The sequence below is a fragment of the Pipistrellus hanaki genome (genome assembly GCF_964339955.1).
Source record: "Pipistrellus hanaki genome assembly, chromosome: 18".
In the NCBI taxonomy this organism is placed as follows: Eukaryota; Metazoa; Chordata; class Mammalia; order Chiroptera; family Vespertilionidae; genus Pipistrellus; species Pipistrellus hanaki.
In genome coordinates, this window is record NC_140520.1 from 13,209,532 (window position 1) to 13,225,732 (window position 16,201).

The 16,201-nt window shown below is 64.0% G+C and overlaps 1 protein-coding gene across 2 annotated transcripts; it reads right to left on the reverse strand.

Annotated features, from left to right (window-relative positions):
* Positions 1–140: 140 nt before the first annotated feature.
* Positions 141–15,861, reverse strand: PBXIP1 (PBX homeobox interacting protein 1). Of its 2 annotated transcripts, XM_084866773.1 has the most exons (13): positions 15,547–15,861; positions 15,074–15,123; positions 14,379–14,483; positions 8,021–8,098; positions 6,038–6,164; positions 5,733–5,797; positions 5,485–5,650; positions 4,028–4,264; positions 3,883–3,906; positions 3,563–3,645; positions 3,348–3,479; positions 1,655–2,862; positions 141–975 (listed from the first exon to the last, which is right to left on the reverse strand). In XM_084866773.1, the coding sequence occupies exons 1-13, from the start codon at positions 15,647–15,649 to the stop codon at positions 894–896; spliced, it is 2,460 nt and encodes an 819-aa protein (XP_084722899.1). In that variant the 5' UTR covers positions 15,650–15,861; the 3' UTR covers positions 141–893. The 2 variants fall into 2 exon arrangements, with proteins under 2 accessions (XP_084722899.1, XP_084722898.1); XM_084866772.1 differs by lacking the exons at positions 14,379–14,483; positions 15,074–15,123; positions 15,547–15,861 and adding an exon at positions 10,871–10,988.
* Positions 15,862–16,201: the final 340 nt, after the last annotated feature.

The window sequence follows — 16,201 nt, forward strand, 5'->3', positions numbered from 1 at the left end:
TTTTTGTTTTTGTTTTTGTTTGGGGGGGGGGGGAAGCAAACATGACTGGCTGCCTCCTGCACACCCCCCACTAGAGATTGAGCCTGAAACCCGGACATGTGTCCTGACTGGAATCGAACCCCAGAATCGAAACAGCAGCCTTTCCGTGCACTGGACGATGCTCAAACCACTGAGCAACACCAGCCAGGGCTCCAACAGCATTTTTTTTATTATTATTATTGATTTCAGAGAGAGGAAGGGAGAGGGAGAGAGACGGAAACATCAGTGATGAGAGAGAATCATGGATGGGCTGCCTCCTCCACGCCCCCCACTGGCATGTGCCCTGCCTGGGAATCGAGCCGTGACTTCCTGGTTCATAGGTCAGCACTCAACCACTGAGCGACAAGGCCTGGCTCCAGCAGCTCTTTATTGTGATCGGAGTCTACAGTTCCAGGGGGGCAGCGAGGCCGGGTGGGGAGCTGGGCAGAAAGGGGGCTTCGCCCTCTGGGGAGAGCGGCTTCCGAACCCACTGAAACCCCTGGGAAAGCCTGACAGCGGCCTCCAGCCGGCAGCCCTCCAACCCCAGGGTGCGGTCAGGAGAGGAGGAAAGCTCTTCAGCTTCCAGATCAGAATGCCATCCCCCCACCCCGCCCCACCCACCCCCCAAACCAGGCTTCTCCCCCCACCCCCTTTCACATTGGCGGACACACCAGACTGCGGGGTCGTGGCCGGGCCCTGAGCATTTGGATACGTTTGCATAGAGAGCGAGGCAGCCCAGCGAAGGCCTTCTCCTCGCAGAAGTGGCATCAGTGCAGGGCTGGGTGCCGTCTGCCCTCAGAGGGACGTCCTAGGACACCCACGGAGCCAGGTACGGCGGCTTCAGTCCCGGGCGGGCGGACATCGCCAGCGCAGCCTCAGCCTCTGCGGTGGTGGCTGTGCTCCTCCCTGGGCCCCACGGGCCTGGGGCTCCGGGTGTGCTTGTCTTTCTTCCCCGGCCTGGGGGGGGGGGGGGCAGGGCAGGAAGAAGAGGTTAGAGGACAAGGCCATGTGAGGAGAAGGGGTCCCCAGAGGAGAAGGGGGACGCCCTTCCGCCTAAAGCAGCCACCACCAGCCATACGGGGGCCAGACTGGCCTCCAGGACGAAGGCCCGGCTGGGGAGGCAGGAGGGCGGGAGCAGTCTCCCTCACCCCTGGGCCGGGCCAGTAGGTGGGACAGGACAGCTGGGGAAGGGGATCCCCAGCCCAACGGGGAATCCCTCTGGCGCGTGGGCGTCCTGCCCGCCAAGATGGGAAAGTATCCGAAAGCCTTACTGAGACCGGTTGGCTCAGTGGATAGAGCGTAGGCCTGCGGACTGAAAGGTCCCGGGTTCGATTCCGGTCAAGGGCATGTGCCTTGCTTGCGGGCACATCCCCAGTAGGGGGTGTGCAGGAGGCAGCTGGTCGATGATTCTTTCTCATCGATGTTTCTAACTCTCTATTCCTCCCTCTTCCTCTCTGTAAAAAATCAATAAAATATTTTTTTTTTTTTTTTAAAAAGAAGCCGGGGGCAGGTGGGTGACTACAAGTGGAGATGAGGACTCAAAGTGGAATGCCCTGGACTCAGGACCCTCACTCCCTCGCACACGTACCCCCTCGCCCCTTCTCCGCTGTCCCGCCAACACCCCCCAGCCGCCCACCTCTTCCTCAGGGCCTTGTCCCCAAAGAAGTGGCCGAGGATGAAGTCCTCGAAGTCGTCCACCTCGTCGTCGTCGCCAGTCTGCCTCTCGGCTGCCTCCTCCAGGCTGTCCTCCAGGGCGTCCACGAAGTCCCGGAAGCGCAGGCGGTCGTGGCGGAAGACGCCGTCCTCTCCGAAGTACGCGGGCGAGAGAGGCAGCTGCTCGGCCAGCGGCCCGGCCCAGGGCAGCCGCGCCAGGTAGGTCCTGAGCAGGGAGGCCAACTCCTGCTGCCGCACCGGGGCCAGCTCCGTGCCGAAGAGGGCCAGGCCCTCCTGCCGGGCGCACTCCCGCACGCCCGCGCAGCCCTGCGGCGCCCGGTACTTGTGCCCGGACAGCTCTGCCCAGGCCGGCTGAGGGCCGTGCCGGCCTTCAGCCCCCTCCTTCCCCTGAGGGTGCTTCTGCCTTTCTCCGTGTTTCCTGGGGGACTCCTTGGGGCCCTGCCGCTTCCTGTCCCGGCCCTGCTCCTCCGCCCTTGGCCTGCCCGCCCTGTCCTCCTTGCCCCCCCTGTCCTCCTTGCCCCCCCAGCTCTCCCTCCGCTCCCGGCCGGACTCCTCCTTCCTGCGCTTCCAGGGCTCAGCCTGCCGGTCCCCGGGCCCGCCCCGCCACTTCTCCTTCCCACCCCGCTCTCTGGGACTCTGGAAGGGGGGCTCCTGGCTCCCAGCTTCTGAGGAGGCGTTGCCAGGGACCCCCGGGTGCTGGCCCCAGGCCCCCAGGCCCTGCAGCTTCTGGGCCAGCCGGTGGCCCAGCTCGGCGAGGCCGGCGTGAGCCGGGTCCCCGCGGCCTGCCTCCCTCAGGCTCTGCTCCAGGTCTCGCTGCACCGACCCCAGGATCCGCTGCTGCCTCTCCAGCTCCCGCCTCAGCGCCTGGGCCTCGGCCTCCAGCTGTTCCTTCTGCTCCAGGAAGCCAGGGCCCGGCTCCTGCCCTGGAGGGCCCGGCTCCTTGGGGGCCCGGCCACCCTGCGGGCCTCGGCCCGGGCTGAGGCACGCCCCGTCCGCTCCCCGGAGGCAGGCGGCCTCCAGGCCCTGCAGGCGGGCCCGCAGCTGCTGCAGCTCGGACTGCAGGGCCCTCTGCGAGGCCTCGCCGTGCTGCAGGGCCCCCCGGAGCTGGGCGTTCTCCGCTTCCAGCACGTTGGGCCGCTGCATCAGGCTCTGGAGCTCTTCCTTCTGGGCCTGGAGTGGGCAGAGGGAGGGAGCGCGCCATCGAGGGTCTTCTCAGGATGGGCCTACAGGCTCCCACCCAAATCCCATTCCGGTGTGGTATGGCCTGGGACACTCGGAGGATTGGGTCCTAGTCCTCCTCCCCACTCGCCTCCTGCCCTAGACCTCCTGCCAAATCCCCACACAGGCCTGAGCGTCCACATCCTTCTAGCAGCACACACTGCTCCCAGACACAGGAGAGCCAGTATGTGGCCTTCGCTGCCCGGGGCCTGTTCTTATCCTCCTCCGCACCATCGCCAGGCAGAGCATAGCATTCATCGGAGGCGGAGAGTCACCGGAAACGGGGAGGCCAGCCCTGGCCTGACCGTGAGCACGAGGGGCCTGGGAGAACCAGGCAGGTGGCCTGCTGGTCCGTTTCATTGTGGGGAGGACACTAGGACAGACCCCGGGCCTAGGAGGGGGCCTGGCCTCGCCCACGCCTTCCTGCCTGTGCCCACCTGCAGCTGGGCCTGCAGCAGCCGGATGTCCTGGTTCTCCTTGGCCAGCTTATCCAGCAGGAGGGCCATGTTCTGCAGGCTGGGGGCACCGTCAGGGGGCGCTGAGGCCTGCGGCTGCTGCCTTCGCCCGTCCTGAGGGCAGAGGGGCCGGTGAGCCGCCTGCCCCGCAGCCCGGAACGCCCCCACAGGCCCACACGCCACGGACTGTCACGTACCTGCCCATCCCCCGCAGCATCCGCCACCTCGTGGTCCACCGCGGCATCTGGGAAGACCTGCATTTCCACCTCCTCCAGGGCCCCTGAGGCACAGGAGTCCTGAGGCTGGCCCCGGGGCACAGAGAGCCCCCCACACAGCCACCTCCTGCCCTGGACCCTCCCATGCCTGCGGGCCAGGCAGGTCAAGGGCCATGGCTTACTCCGAACGCTGACGAGGCATAAGGAGGCAAAATGTCCAGCCCCAGCATCCCTACTGCTGACCCAGAGCCGCCCCACGGGCCTCCCTCGGGGCTGGGAGGGGACAGACCCTCCCCACTCACCGTTCTCAGACTCCGAGAGGCCACCTGGGCAGGGAGACAGAGCAGCTGGTGAGGCCTCAGGGGAGGGGGGCGGAGGGGAAGGGCAGGGGGGCAGCAGGGGCCAGGGCAGAGGCCCCAGGGCCCGGGGGGGGGGGGGCAGCCTCACCTGAGAAGAGAAGGATGCCCAGGCCCAGCAGGACCAGGGCCCCGAGGAGGCACATGTGGAGGGAGATGCCCGGCTCCCCGCGCACAGCCTGGCCGCCGGCCGGGGCCTCCGCCCGCAGGGGCCCCTCGGGGGGAGGGGCGCCGGGCTCCCAGCCCCGCCGGCGCCGCCGCAGGCCCTCCGCGTCGGCGTCCGTGTCCTCCTCGCTGCTGGTGCAGCGGGCCGCCTCCCCGGTCCACGCTGGAGGGAGGATGGGGACAGGGAGGGAGGGCCGGGACACAGGGAGAGGGGCGTGAAGGAGGGCACGGGGGGCTGAGAGCCCTGGCACACAGAAGGGCACGGGGAGACCCTGCCCGTGTCTGCCTGGCATGGACGGCAGCCCCGCCCGATCAGGAGGCGGGAGACCAGGCCTTCCGTCTGCCAACTGCACGAGCAGCTTCATCCTAAAAGCACTGCCCTCCCCACGGGCCTCCGCTCAGCCCACAGCCATTCCCACCCGCCCAGCCAGTCCGAACGGCCCCCGTCGGCTCGGTCCCTCGGCTCGGTCCCTCGGCTCTCCTGACTCCCTCTCGGCTCTCGGCTCTCTGCGCTGTGCACACAGCCTCCCGGGGTCTCCCCCACACGCTGACGGCCCCCCAGAGATGAATCTGTAGCGCCCGCCGGGCCTCCCTGGAGCTCCGGGTATGTCTGCCTGCCCACCTTCACCTCCCACCCAGACAGTTCAACATGCCAACACCCTCACATCACACGCCTGCATCTGCCTTGGTCCAGGAACCTCCTAAATGGCCGAGGCCTGGCCTCTACCTCCACCCTGTCACCTTCACAGAGATGGACTCACACCCCGGTGCAGCCTCCTCAGTACAGGACGGGCGACCCCAGCCCTCTGCTGACCCAGGGGTCTGCCGCCTTGGCCTGGAATGTTCTCCTCCTCCTACCCCACCTACCAAAAGCCAAATGTATGGCCCAGGCTCCACTCAGGTCCTGTGTCATCCTTTCCCCAGGGACACCTGCTTCTCTTTGCCCTCAGCCTGTCCCGACTGCACCAGCTTCCTCCTCCTGTGACGGCAACTGAATAACAGCTCCTTCTGCGCCCCTCACTGGTCTGCCCTTCACCTGGGCTCGGTCTCGTCTGCCTCGTACCCAGGCCATGAGCCACCCACAAGCAAAGAGCCAGCCCCTGGAAGGGGCGCAGGGCATGAGTAGAATCCAGAGGCAAGAAAAGAGGAGGCCCAATGGCAGAGCGGAAGGAGTCAACCAGATCTCAGCCCGGCCACTTATCAGCTGTGTGACCTTGGCCAAGTCACTTGCCCTCTCTGAGCCTCGGGCTGGTGCTGAGGACTCACTGACAGAATTTAAGGAGGCGCTAACCTAGTCCTCCGGCCTGGGCCAGAGCGAGGCTCCGGGGTGAGGGCTACCCCACAGCCAGGCCTCTGTGCCAAAGGGAGATGAGGGGCCCGCACCTGCACTGGGAGGTGAGGGCAGGCTCTGCGGGAAGCTCTGGTCCTCCGGGTCCTGGGTGTCGGGTCCCAGGTCTGCCACCTCGGGGGTCTCCTCCACGTCTCCCAGGGCCACCGTGTCTCCGGAGCCAGGGAGCTCCGTGTCATCGCCATCGCCTTCCGGGACGTCCTGATGGAGACACAGCCATGAGCATTCCCGGCCCTTCCCGCTTCCTTCTCCCCCCCCCTCCCCATCCCCCTGGAGTCCTCACCTGGGCCTCTGCCTCCTCTGGCGGCGGGGCACCGGGCTGGGAGCTGTCCCGCTCGGGGAGGGTCTCTGCAGCGGAAGGAAAGGCCCGGAGCCTCTCAGCCACTCCTCCTCGGCCGCCCCGGGGCCCCTGCAGGCCCCAGCCGGGCTGGGAGAGGCGGGGGGAGCCAGGATGGAGGGGGGAAGCATATCTTCAACTGAGGTTAACGTGGGAACTAAGACTAACCAGTCTCCCTTTCCCCGGTGAAATGGGAACCCTAGGAGACAGAGGAGAGAGGGCTGCACCCGCCCTCAGCCAGGCCCCTGTACCTTCTCCATCCGCGGTCCCAGCTAGCTCTTCACCATTGGCCTTGGGGGCGCTCTGAGGGGCCGGGGGAGCTCTCCGTGGGTCTGGGTCCATCGTGGACCCTGGGCCCAGGGTCTCCACAGGCAGGCTCTGGGGGAAGGAGCGAAAGCAGGAGGTGCTGCAGAGGAGGGACCACAGGACACGCCCCGGGGCACGGGGCCTTCGCCGGGGTCCCTGGGACCAGCTGCACTGCGCAGGCACCCACCCACAGGCACAGGAATGGAAGACACTGCGTGACGAGCTGGTCTGAGGGGAGGGGAGGGCAGGGCAGGAGAGGGCAGGGGGGAGGGGAAGGGAAAAGAGGGCAGAAGAAGAGAAGGGAAGGGAGGACAGGGGAGGGGAGGGGAGAGCAGCAGAGGGGAAGGCAGGGGAGGGGAAGGGAGGGAGAGCAGAAGAGGGGGAGGGAGGGCAGAAGAGGGGAAGGGAAGGGAGGGCAGAGGAGGGGAAGGGAGAGCAGGGAAGAGGAAGGGAGAGCAGGGGAGGGGAAGGGAGGGGCCGGCTGGCGCTGCAGCATCACAGCTCAAAGTGGTGTGTGGCCCTTCCTTAGCCGCACTTGTGCCCTGAGGAATGGTCAGAGGCTCCGTGTCTGTTCCACAAAGAAGCACCCCTGGACCCAAGCCCTGGGCACGGTGCAAACTGCCCCACCGGAAGCCGGCTACACAGAGCCAGGCCACCAGCACCTCCCTCCCCACCAAGAGGGCCAGCTCCTGGCTGGCAGGTGGGAGGAGGAAGAAGCAAGAGAACCAAGGCCCCTGGGTCACCGCCATGGCCCCACGGCTTCCCTACAGCTGCCCACCCAACAGGCTGCCCCTTCACTTACATCCTCTTAGCTTCGCGGGCCTTGGTCCCCCGCCCACACACCCCTCTCCCAGCAGCTGCTCGCAGAAGCCCACCCACCCCCCCACCCCGGCCTGCCCGTCCCCCGCGGAGCTGCCAGCCTCTCCTCTGCACGCTCCTCCTCAGAGGCCCATCGCCCGCGTCCCCCATCCTGGCTCCCGCCATCCCTCCCGCCACCATGCCTGGCCTTAGTATGTGTCTTTGCAGTTTTCCAATCACTTCCTTCTCGTGGCCACCTCTGCAAGGCAAGAGTCACAACCCCCTTTTACGGTCAAACGCCCAGCGGCCAGCAAAGGCACCCAGGGGTCTGGCCGAGTGACAGCAGAGTGTCCGCCCTCTCCACTGGCGAGCTTGGCCCTGTGTCCTGCTCCAGCGCCACCGAGTGCGGCTGCCTCACCCCCCTCCCCACCCCCCGCTGACTCCCCCAGGGGCTCCTCGCCCTCTCTCCTCCTGGCGCTTCTAACTCACCAAGCCCCTGGGGTTCGGATCCCTTTACACACTTCCTCCGGCCACTCAGTCCTCCGGCCTGCGGGACCCTTCGTCCGTCTCAGTGGCTTGAGGAGCACAGGAGGCCCCTGGGTCCCTGCCCCACCAACTTCCTGGATACAGATCTTACACACACTCCACGCTATTGCTGCCAGCCACACGGTGGCCTCACCCTCTGCCCCCGCGCAGGTCCTGATGTCGTCGGACTCAGAGCCCTTCGGTGATTTCCCCTAAGAACCAGGCCTGAATGCCCGAGCCAGGCCCTTCGCAGGTTCCCTTCCAGAGGGTCCCAGCCCCTAACCTCCTCCAACACTGGCCTACGTCGCAACCTTATCCACGGGGCCTCCTCACAGTCTCCCCAGAACGGCTCACGCAGGTCTCCCCACCAGCACTCTTCCTGACTTCTCACAGCTCATCCCACGCCACCCCTCTTCCCGGCCATGGCCCAGTCCAGCACATGGCCCCTGGGCCCGGTTTCCTCTCCCGGCCACCAGTTCCTCTCCCGGCCGCAGGAGGTGATGCAGGTGACCGTCAGGACAAGGAAGGAAGAGACCCAGAAAGCAGCCTGATCCTGCAGGACACCCCCCCCCCCCCCAGTGTGGTTCCCAGGCTGCTCTTCCTACCTCTGAGCCGGCCAGCACCCAGCTGTTGTCCGAATCCGGGCAGGAGGCCATGGTGGCTGGGGTCCCTGAGGCCGGCACCTGCGGAGAAGAGATTCAACAACCCTGCTCCCTTCAGGGGAGGCGGGATGGAGGGAGCAGCAGGCTGGGCTCCGAGGCTTAAGGACCGACCAGGCAGCAGCTTCCAGAACCAGCCTGGTTCCAGCTCTTCTGGGCGGCATTTGCCTTGCAAATCAGAACCTGAGGACGGACAGCCACGGAGAAGCCCGCCTCTCCCAGGCACCAACAGGGTCTTGGGAAACTGAACTGACCTTGAGAGGTCAGTGAGGCAGAGGCCTGGAAAGACTTTGGGGAATAACCCAGCCAGCTCGCTCCTGCTGCCGTCACGGCAGATGAAGGCCAAAAAGTGACCGATCTGACTTGCAAAGACGAGCAGCTCGGGAGAGTGAGGAAAACAGGCCGCCCTCCCTTCACCCCGACAGACTCTCCCACAGCCATTACCTTTTCTCCCAGGGCAGAAAGAGAAAGCTCCAGAGCCTCCTGCAGCCCGAAGTCTCCCACTCACCCACCCACCCACCCACCCATCTCAGGCCAGTGTCGGGAACCCCTGGCTGGGGAGCTTGGTTGGTTAGAGCATCATCCTGATACACCAAGGTTGTGGGTCCCATCCCCAGTCAGGGCACATACAGGAAGCAAGCAATGAATATATAAATACATGGAACAACAAACCAAGTTTCTCTGTCTCTCTCTTAAATAAATTTTAAAAACACTGGCTGCACACTGGAATCACCTAAGATTTTGATCTGATTCAATAGATAGTATTATCTACGGATCAGGTTCAGGCATTTTATATACATACATTTTTTTCTTTATTGATGGCAGAGAGAGAGAAACAATGAGAAGCATCAATCGGCGGCCTCCTGCACACCCACTGCAGGATCAAGCTGGCACCCCGGCATGTACCCTGACAGGGAATCGAACTAGCGACCTCTCGGTGCATGGAGTGATGCTCAACCACCTGAGCCACATGGGCCTTTTTTGAAATCTCCCGGATGATTCTCACCTGCAGGCAGGGTTGAGACTAACTGGCATAGCTTAGATCCACCTGAATGTACCTTTAGTAAGTATTTGGTCATCCTCACTCTCCGTTCTAAATCCTGCTCCCTTATTAGTAACCCCCAGCTTCATCTGCAGGGGTCTTCAAACTACGGTCCGCAGGCCACATGCGGCCCGCAGAGGAGTCTGATCCCGCCCGCCAGGTTTTTTGGGCAGTGAGCGCAGCCGAGGTGTTACAGTAGGAATTAGTAGTTCATATAGTCCGGCCCTCCAGCTCTCTGAGGGACTGTGATCTGGCCCCCACTTTAAAAAGTTTGAGGACCCCTGATTAGGGAACCGGGAGGGGACTGGGGAAAAGGCTTCCTGGCCACTCTCAGGGATAAAGACTTTACAGTTTGCCGAAGCCGGGGCTGCGGGCCTCCCCCTGGATCTCTCTGACTTAGCAGGGCGGGCGCAGGAAGTCCCCCAGCTTCCAGAGCCTAAAGCAGAGCAGGGCGAAAAGAGAGGGACCGGTCCCTTCATCCAAAGCCCCGCAGGCTGGGCAGCTGCCACTGGAACTTGGCATAAAGGTGAGGGAAGAGAACGGCTGGCCGCTCCCCAGTCTTGACCTGTGACCCTTCAGAGGAGGATAAACAGCGCCTTCCTGCGGGCTAGACGGGTGGCAAGTGGGAAAGGACTCTGTAGGGACGCTGGGGGAAAGGGAGGCTGGAGGGAAGGGAGGCTGGGGAGATGGATGGCAGTCCTGCCCTGGGAAACCACCCCTACCATCTGAGCAGGTGTAAGGGGCACAGCGCCCTACAACCTCTCGTGGCCCTTCCAGAGCCAAGCCCAGGACAGATGTCTTCCGCAGGGCCGATGCCTCCCAGACACACAAACCGTCCCACCGGGAGCCGGGAGCACGGCTGCAGCGATTCCAAGTCACTCCCGACCAGCTTCACAGGCATCCAGAGCCCCTGCCGAGCAGCCTTCTGCTCTCAGGCCCCTCCTCCGCGTGTCATCGCTCCCCAGCCCCCGCTGCTGTGTGTGACTACTAACAGGTGGTGGCAGGAAGGAAGTGGCAGCAGCTCGGGCTGAAGTCCCTGTTTATCCCTGGCTGGTGTACAGCCTGCTCGGGTCCTCCAGAACCAAGCACCATGGCAACCAGGGTGATGTCAGACCCACTGTCTCATGGAAACCAGCAACTGGTATTTGGGTCAACAAGACCAACACTTCTGAGACTCCCACAGGAGACCTTTCTGGGACCCCTGCACTCGGGGTTCTGAGCCCCGGTCTCTCTCTCGGTTGGGTTCACCCAAGATTCCAAAAGATTCCCCCGTCCTCCCAGGCCAGCAGCATCTCACTGCCTTATTAGGAGGTTCCTTCTGCGGTCTAACTCCACCCTCCCCCTCGGTGTTTTCAGATCTCCTCTCACCATCACCCCCCCCTTCCCCTCCCTTTTCATTCAGGCAGGAGTCAACAACATCGTCCTTTAGGGATGGACAGAGACCTCTGCTGTTCCTAAAAGACAGCTAAAGGGGGAGCTCTCTCACTCCGTACAAAGCTGGGAAGTCTGGTCTAGCTCATTCCAACCCCTCTAAGAGTTGTTCCCCCAAACCTCTAGCCAAGGACCCGGGGCCACAAGTATTTGCTTGGGGGAGCCAGAGCAAGTTCCTGTTTTGGTCTCCGTGGTCTTCCTTCTCACAGTGACAAGCAGCTCTGTGAGGCTCGGGGGAGCCCACCCCTTGGGGTTCCGCCCTTCCTCTCCGCTACCCTCCGCCCCACAGCCGGTCCGGGGGCCCCCTCCCCGCCGGGCATTACCTGGTCCGGCTTCCACTCCAGCCTTCAGCTGAACTTGTTGCGGCCTCGCCAGGTTCCCAGACCCAGAGGGGAGTCACGTGACCAGGCGCTGGCCAATGGGGAGTCAGTTTCCCTGAGGGGGCGGAAACTTTCGGCCAATAAGAGCCGGAGGTGAGAGCCGGGAGGCGGGGAACAAGGGGCCTGTGTGGCCCACAAAGCTGGGCTGACCGCCCGGTGGGAGGCTGGAATCCCAACGAACTGAATTTGGGGCAACTTCCCCTCCTTTCCCGGCGCCTAGTGATTAGGAGGAAGACCCCAAACCGAAAGGCAGACGGTGCCTCTCCGGAGGCGACGGGGGCAGAGACCAGCGTGGCCCCGGACGGACACGGGCAGCTGCAGGACGGGGGAGGGGAGGGGCAGATCGCGGGTTGGAAATAGCCCTCCCGCCACCCTCTCCCCCCTGGGCCCCAGTGCGGGTTAAGGAAAGCACTGCCGCTCTGACAGGGGAGGGCTGTGAAAAGCGCCCAAAAGTGCCTGCTGGGCCAGGTGCGCCCCTCTCCCCACCTGGTGCCGCACTGACTCCTCACCCCAGCACTGGGGGTGGGAGGGTGGCCGCCAAACCCAGAAGCGCTAAAGGCGCTGGTTTCCCTGAGGCCTAGGAGCCGGAGCTCTCGCTTGGCTCGAGGCCCGGCCCAGGAATGTGCTCAGAAAAGAAACTTTCTCTTAGCAGGACGCAGGGGCAGGGTGGGGCACACAGGACTCTCTCCGCTCAGGCTGAACCGGCAGCTGAACCAGGGTTGTTCCCCAAGACCAGATCTTTCTGCCATTCCCACCACCTGGGTCCCTCAAGGCTTACATTCCCTCCCCCCGAGCCCCCTTCCCCCCCAAGCACCCTTCCCAGTGATAACGATAGCTCTTTCCAACCTTTGTGCACATAAACAGCAAGGAGTCCTTGTCTGGATTTTCACGTCATTTTATTAATCCAACCGTACAAAAGACCCCTCCCCCCATCACACTGCCGCCGCCCCTCCTTTCTTCCAAAACAATGGAATGAGGGACTAAGCAGATATTCCCCCAGGAGCCACTTTACAAAATGCCGAGATGGGGGAGGCAGCACAAAAATAGCAACAGATAAAAGGGGGGCAAACAGAACCACACACACACAAAGCTGAGGGGCGGGGGCTGCCCGCTGCTGCCTCAGGGTCAGGGGGCCCTGAAAGGCGGGCCGGCAAGCGAGTTCTGCAGTAAACCTGTCTTCTCTGCACATGCTGGGGGTCCAGGGCTCAACGAGCTCCTCAGGCCCGCCTTCCCCGCCCACTGGGTCACTGTGCATGCGCTGCCAGAGAGAGCAGCTGTGAGGGGCTCCGGACCAGGCCCCAGGCCCAGCTCCGGCAGGCAGTGCTTTAAAAATAAAAAATAAAAATAAAGCCCAGTGCAAAACTGGGGCTGAGAGGAATGACAACTGCTAGAACACCAGGCCCCAGGGATACTCGGATGGCAAGGGAAAGAGAAGGAACGCCAGGCTCTGAACTGCATTTAAGTCCCTCGGCAATGAGGGTCCTGCTGCCTCCCCGGCCACAGGCTGCGCCAGGGATCCCTTTATCAGAAGAATGAGGTATAAGGGCTCGGTGGCCTTTCAAGCTTTCCTTCGGCCGAGCCAGGGAGGCGGGGGAATAGGGCACCACAAGGTGAAGACCAACGCTAACAAGGTGCAACGGATGGGCAGGTGGAGGAAGGTGGCACCACGCCGAGTCCAGGCTTCCGGGACCGTCCAAACCTCAGATTCTGGTCAGACCACATCTCCCGATTTTTGGCAAAAAATATGGTCATGAGGAGAAGAAAAAGCACGAGAAGCTGGGAAAGGACCAGTAACTTTGGTACCAGGGAGAACTGTTCCGACAGCATCTCTCGTCTACCGTCTCGAAGCCCCAAATCACCAGGAAACTGCCATGGCCAAGAACCCTCCTGTTTCTTCCAGCTATTTGGTTCTTTGAAGGGGGAAGAGTTAGCAGGTTGTGGAGGAGGCAGAGGAGAGCGGGAAAGAGGAAAACCCCTCTTTATTCCCTCCAGCTCTCTCCCAGAGCCCGCGGAAGGGCTACTGCAGGGATGGGAAGAGACCCAAACTCCCCCGGCGAGAAACCTCTGACACCTGACTCCAAAAGCTAAGGCTGCAGCTGCGGGGCTGGACGGAGCGTTAGGCACAGGTGTTGGGCGCTCCCGCCATCTACAGAAGGGATGCCCCTGCCTTCCGGATCTTCTTCCAGCCTCTTCTCTCCCAGCCAGACCCCCAGGCCTCCAGAAACATCCGCCAGACAATGGCTCCTGTGGCAGGGCTTTGGTTTCCTGGATCTCTGTAGATCTCGGCGGGAGAGGTTCCAGAACAGTGAGCGATCCAGGCTCCTGCCTGTCCATGTCCACCTCAGGTCCTCTTCCGCCCTCGGGAGACACTGCGTTTCTTCTCCGAGGGATGGAAAGCCAGTGGGAACAAGGACCCAGAGCCCCGCACGGGAACTGCCCCCTGGAGGAGCAGGGAGGAACAGGCGCGCTTCCCCGGGTCCCCGCGCCAGCATCACCCGTCGTTGGCAGCCACCAGCTGTCCCATGCCCTCGCGGATGTAAACAGACTGGATCTCCTTGGTCTTGAGGCAGAGATCACAGGCCCAGACGGCAGAGGCCTCGGTGGTCAGCAGCCCGTAGGCGCTCTCAGTCATGCCCGTGCACTCGCGGTGGAACCACTTCTGGCAGGAGGCCTCGCACAGAATGGCATCCTGGTCGTCGTTCACCTCACTCCGGCATGCGCCGCACGGGTACACCAGGCCTGGCGGAGGCTGGGGCCCCGAGCCCCCCCCTGCCTTGCCAGGGGGTGCCAGGCTGTTGGCATCGGGAGTGCCCCCGCCCCGCCCACTGCTGTTTGGGGGGAAGCTGGGCTGACTCCCGTTAACGGCAGCAGCTGGGGAGCCCGAGTGGGGCTCCTGGGGGAAAGCCGTGGGAGCGGGCGGGTTCAGGGGCTTGCCCCCATCCTCCACCCCAGGCCCAGGAAAGCCAGGGTCCGGGCCGGGGAAGGGACTTGTGTTGGGGGGCAGGCTGGGGAGCCCCGGACCAGGTCTCTGAAGAGGAGAGGGGCCGAATGGAGCCCCCGGCTGGGCAAAGCGCTGGGAGAGAGGAGGGCCCAGCTCCCCTCTGGAAGGCTGTCCCATGGTGGGTGAGATCATGGGGCCGAACCCCCCCACTGGGCCTGGCATCATCTGCCCGCCGGGAGGGCTAAAGTTCTGACCCAGCGGCTGGCTGAAGGGTTGGCTGGAAAAGTTCATGTTGCCTGGGGGCGGGTAGCCAGGGCCCTGGGGGGGCATGTTGAAAGCAGGGCCCATAGGGTTGGGAGGGAAAGGGGGGTGCTGTCGACGAAGAGGCTGGGGACCCCCTCCACCTCCGGCGCCATAGCCCGGGGGCACCTGGCCTGCCATGCCCCCTTGCACACGGAAGCCTCCAAAGGGGACGGGGCTGCCGAGGAACGGAGGGGCCGCGCCCCCCACCTTAGGGGCTCCGAAGTCATCCTCAAAAGGGTTGGACGCAACCAGGTGATCCACCATAGGAGTCGGGGGTGGCGCAAACTCCGTCAGATGCGAGTACGCAGGGCCCTGGAGGAGCAGACGAGGGAAAGAGGGTCACGGAGGGGAGCGCAGAGCTAGCCCAGGACACCAGAAACACGCTGCACGTTTTGGAGGCTGGTTCCAGCCAGCTGAGACCGTCACAATCAAGATGGACCTTAGGATACAACAGAGCAGAAGGCGCAGCCCACGGTATTCACTGCACTTTGGAAATAGGCAGAACTCGGCTGGAATCCCAGCTCTAACACTGAATAACCTCAAGACCCTGGAGCAACGATTTAACTTTTTAAGCCTCACGTTCCTCATGTGTAAAACAGACAACGTCCCACCTCCCAGAACTGCTGGAGCACCACCCACAGTCCTGGTAGGCGTTATCATGAGGGAACCAGGACAGGAAGAATGGGAGAAGATTCTCATCCTGATTGACAGGGTCTTTGGGCAAATCATCCCATCCTCCTCCCCGGCCAATGTGTTATGAAGCTGAAGGGAAGGACCAGAAACAGAGCCAGTGAGAGAGAACTTTCCCTTCTCCCTGGACCTGACCAAGCCACAGACCCTGGAGCCACAGAGCGCGGGGAGGGGCTGCTGGGCATTCTCCCGCCCACCGGCCCGCCGCTCACCTGAGTGTTGGACTTCCTTCGCTTCTTTTCCGGGCTCTTCATTTGCAAACCTGGAAGAGGAGCAAAAGGCAAACACAAACAGGTTTCCCTGAGGTCCCCCAGCCTCCTTTCCCCCAGCCGTGCTCGCAGGAACGCTCCCAACTTCAACCTCCGCTAGCTTGTTTACTTATCCAGTAAACACTAACAAAGGCGTAATGTGAAAAGCAAACTGCATCACCCTCCCCGCTGCTTCTTCCTTTCCGTGAGAGACATCCCCTCTCTGGGTAGCCTCAGCTTTCCAAGCGGCTCCTGAATTCCCAACCCTCGGATCCTCAACCTCTGACACCTGCCCCCACCCCTGGAGGGCTTCACCCCGGCTCCCATCTCCTTCAGGCCCCTCGGCCTACGGACCCCCGTCTGCCCACCGCCCAGCCTTTCTCCGAGCGCCCCACGCCCTCGGCTCCTGCAGCCCCGGCCCGCGGCCGCGCGCTCACCGGCCTTGCCCTGCTTCCTCCCGGTGCTGGGCGGCGCGGGCGGCGGCGCGGGACCACCGCCTCCCTCCAGCTTGTCCGGTGGGGGCGGCGCCGAGGCGGCCATGGAGTGGGGGGCCCGGGTCAGCGGCGGCGGGAGGCGGACGCGCCCTCGGGTCGCACCATCGCCCGGAAGGGGTGTCGGGGGGCAGCCAGGCCCCCGCGCTGTGGCCGCCCAGAGGGCAGCGAGGGGCAGGCGCCGAGCAGGAGCGCCCGCTGCGCGTTCCTCCCGGCCTCACAGCCCGCCCGCCCGCCCGCGGCCGCAGCCACCGGAACCGGAAGTCGGCCCGGCCTCCTCCTATGAGCGGCTGGGGAGGCGGGGCTTGGGGCGGGGCCTGGGATAGGCCCGCCCAGCGCCCCGCGGGGAGGGGAGGGGGAGCGCTTCACCACCGCTCGGTTGGGCGGGGGTCGTGGATTGCGAGGCCGCCGCACGGGCCAGCTCCCGGGGCAGGAGGGAGGGCCGCCGCCGAAAGACGCACCCCAGGACCCGCGGTTCCCATGCCAACTCGAACGTCACCCCGGTCGGTGGTCCCAAAGGTGCCGCCCAGCGCACCCCCGGGCGCACCCCAGCGCTCGCGGGCGATCGCCAGCTCGAGCGAGGCCAGACGGGTGTCGCCGC

What these genes read in the sequence shown, in the direction of transcription:
- PBXIP1 (XM_084866773.1), bottom strand. Translation starts at nt 15,649, where the DNA reads ATGGCCGCCTCGGCGCCGCCCCCACCGGACAAGCTGGAGGGAGGCGGT. An exon ending in GAGGAAGCAGGGCAAGGCCG is followed by an intron (nt 15,124 to 15,546) that starts GTGAGCGCGCGG and finishes CTCCTCTTCCAG; the next exon opens with GTTTGCAAATGAAGAGCCCG. An exon ending in CAGAGGAGGCAGAGGCCCAG is followed by an intron (nt 5,651 to 5,732) that starts GTGAGGACTCCA and finishes TGTCTCCATCAG; the next exon opens with GACGTCCCGGAAGGCGATGG.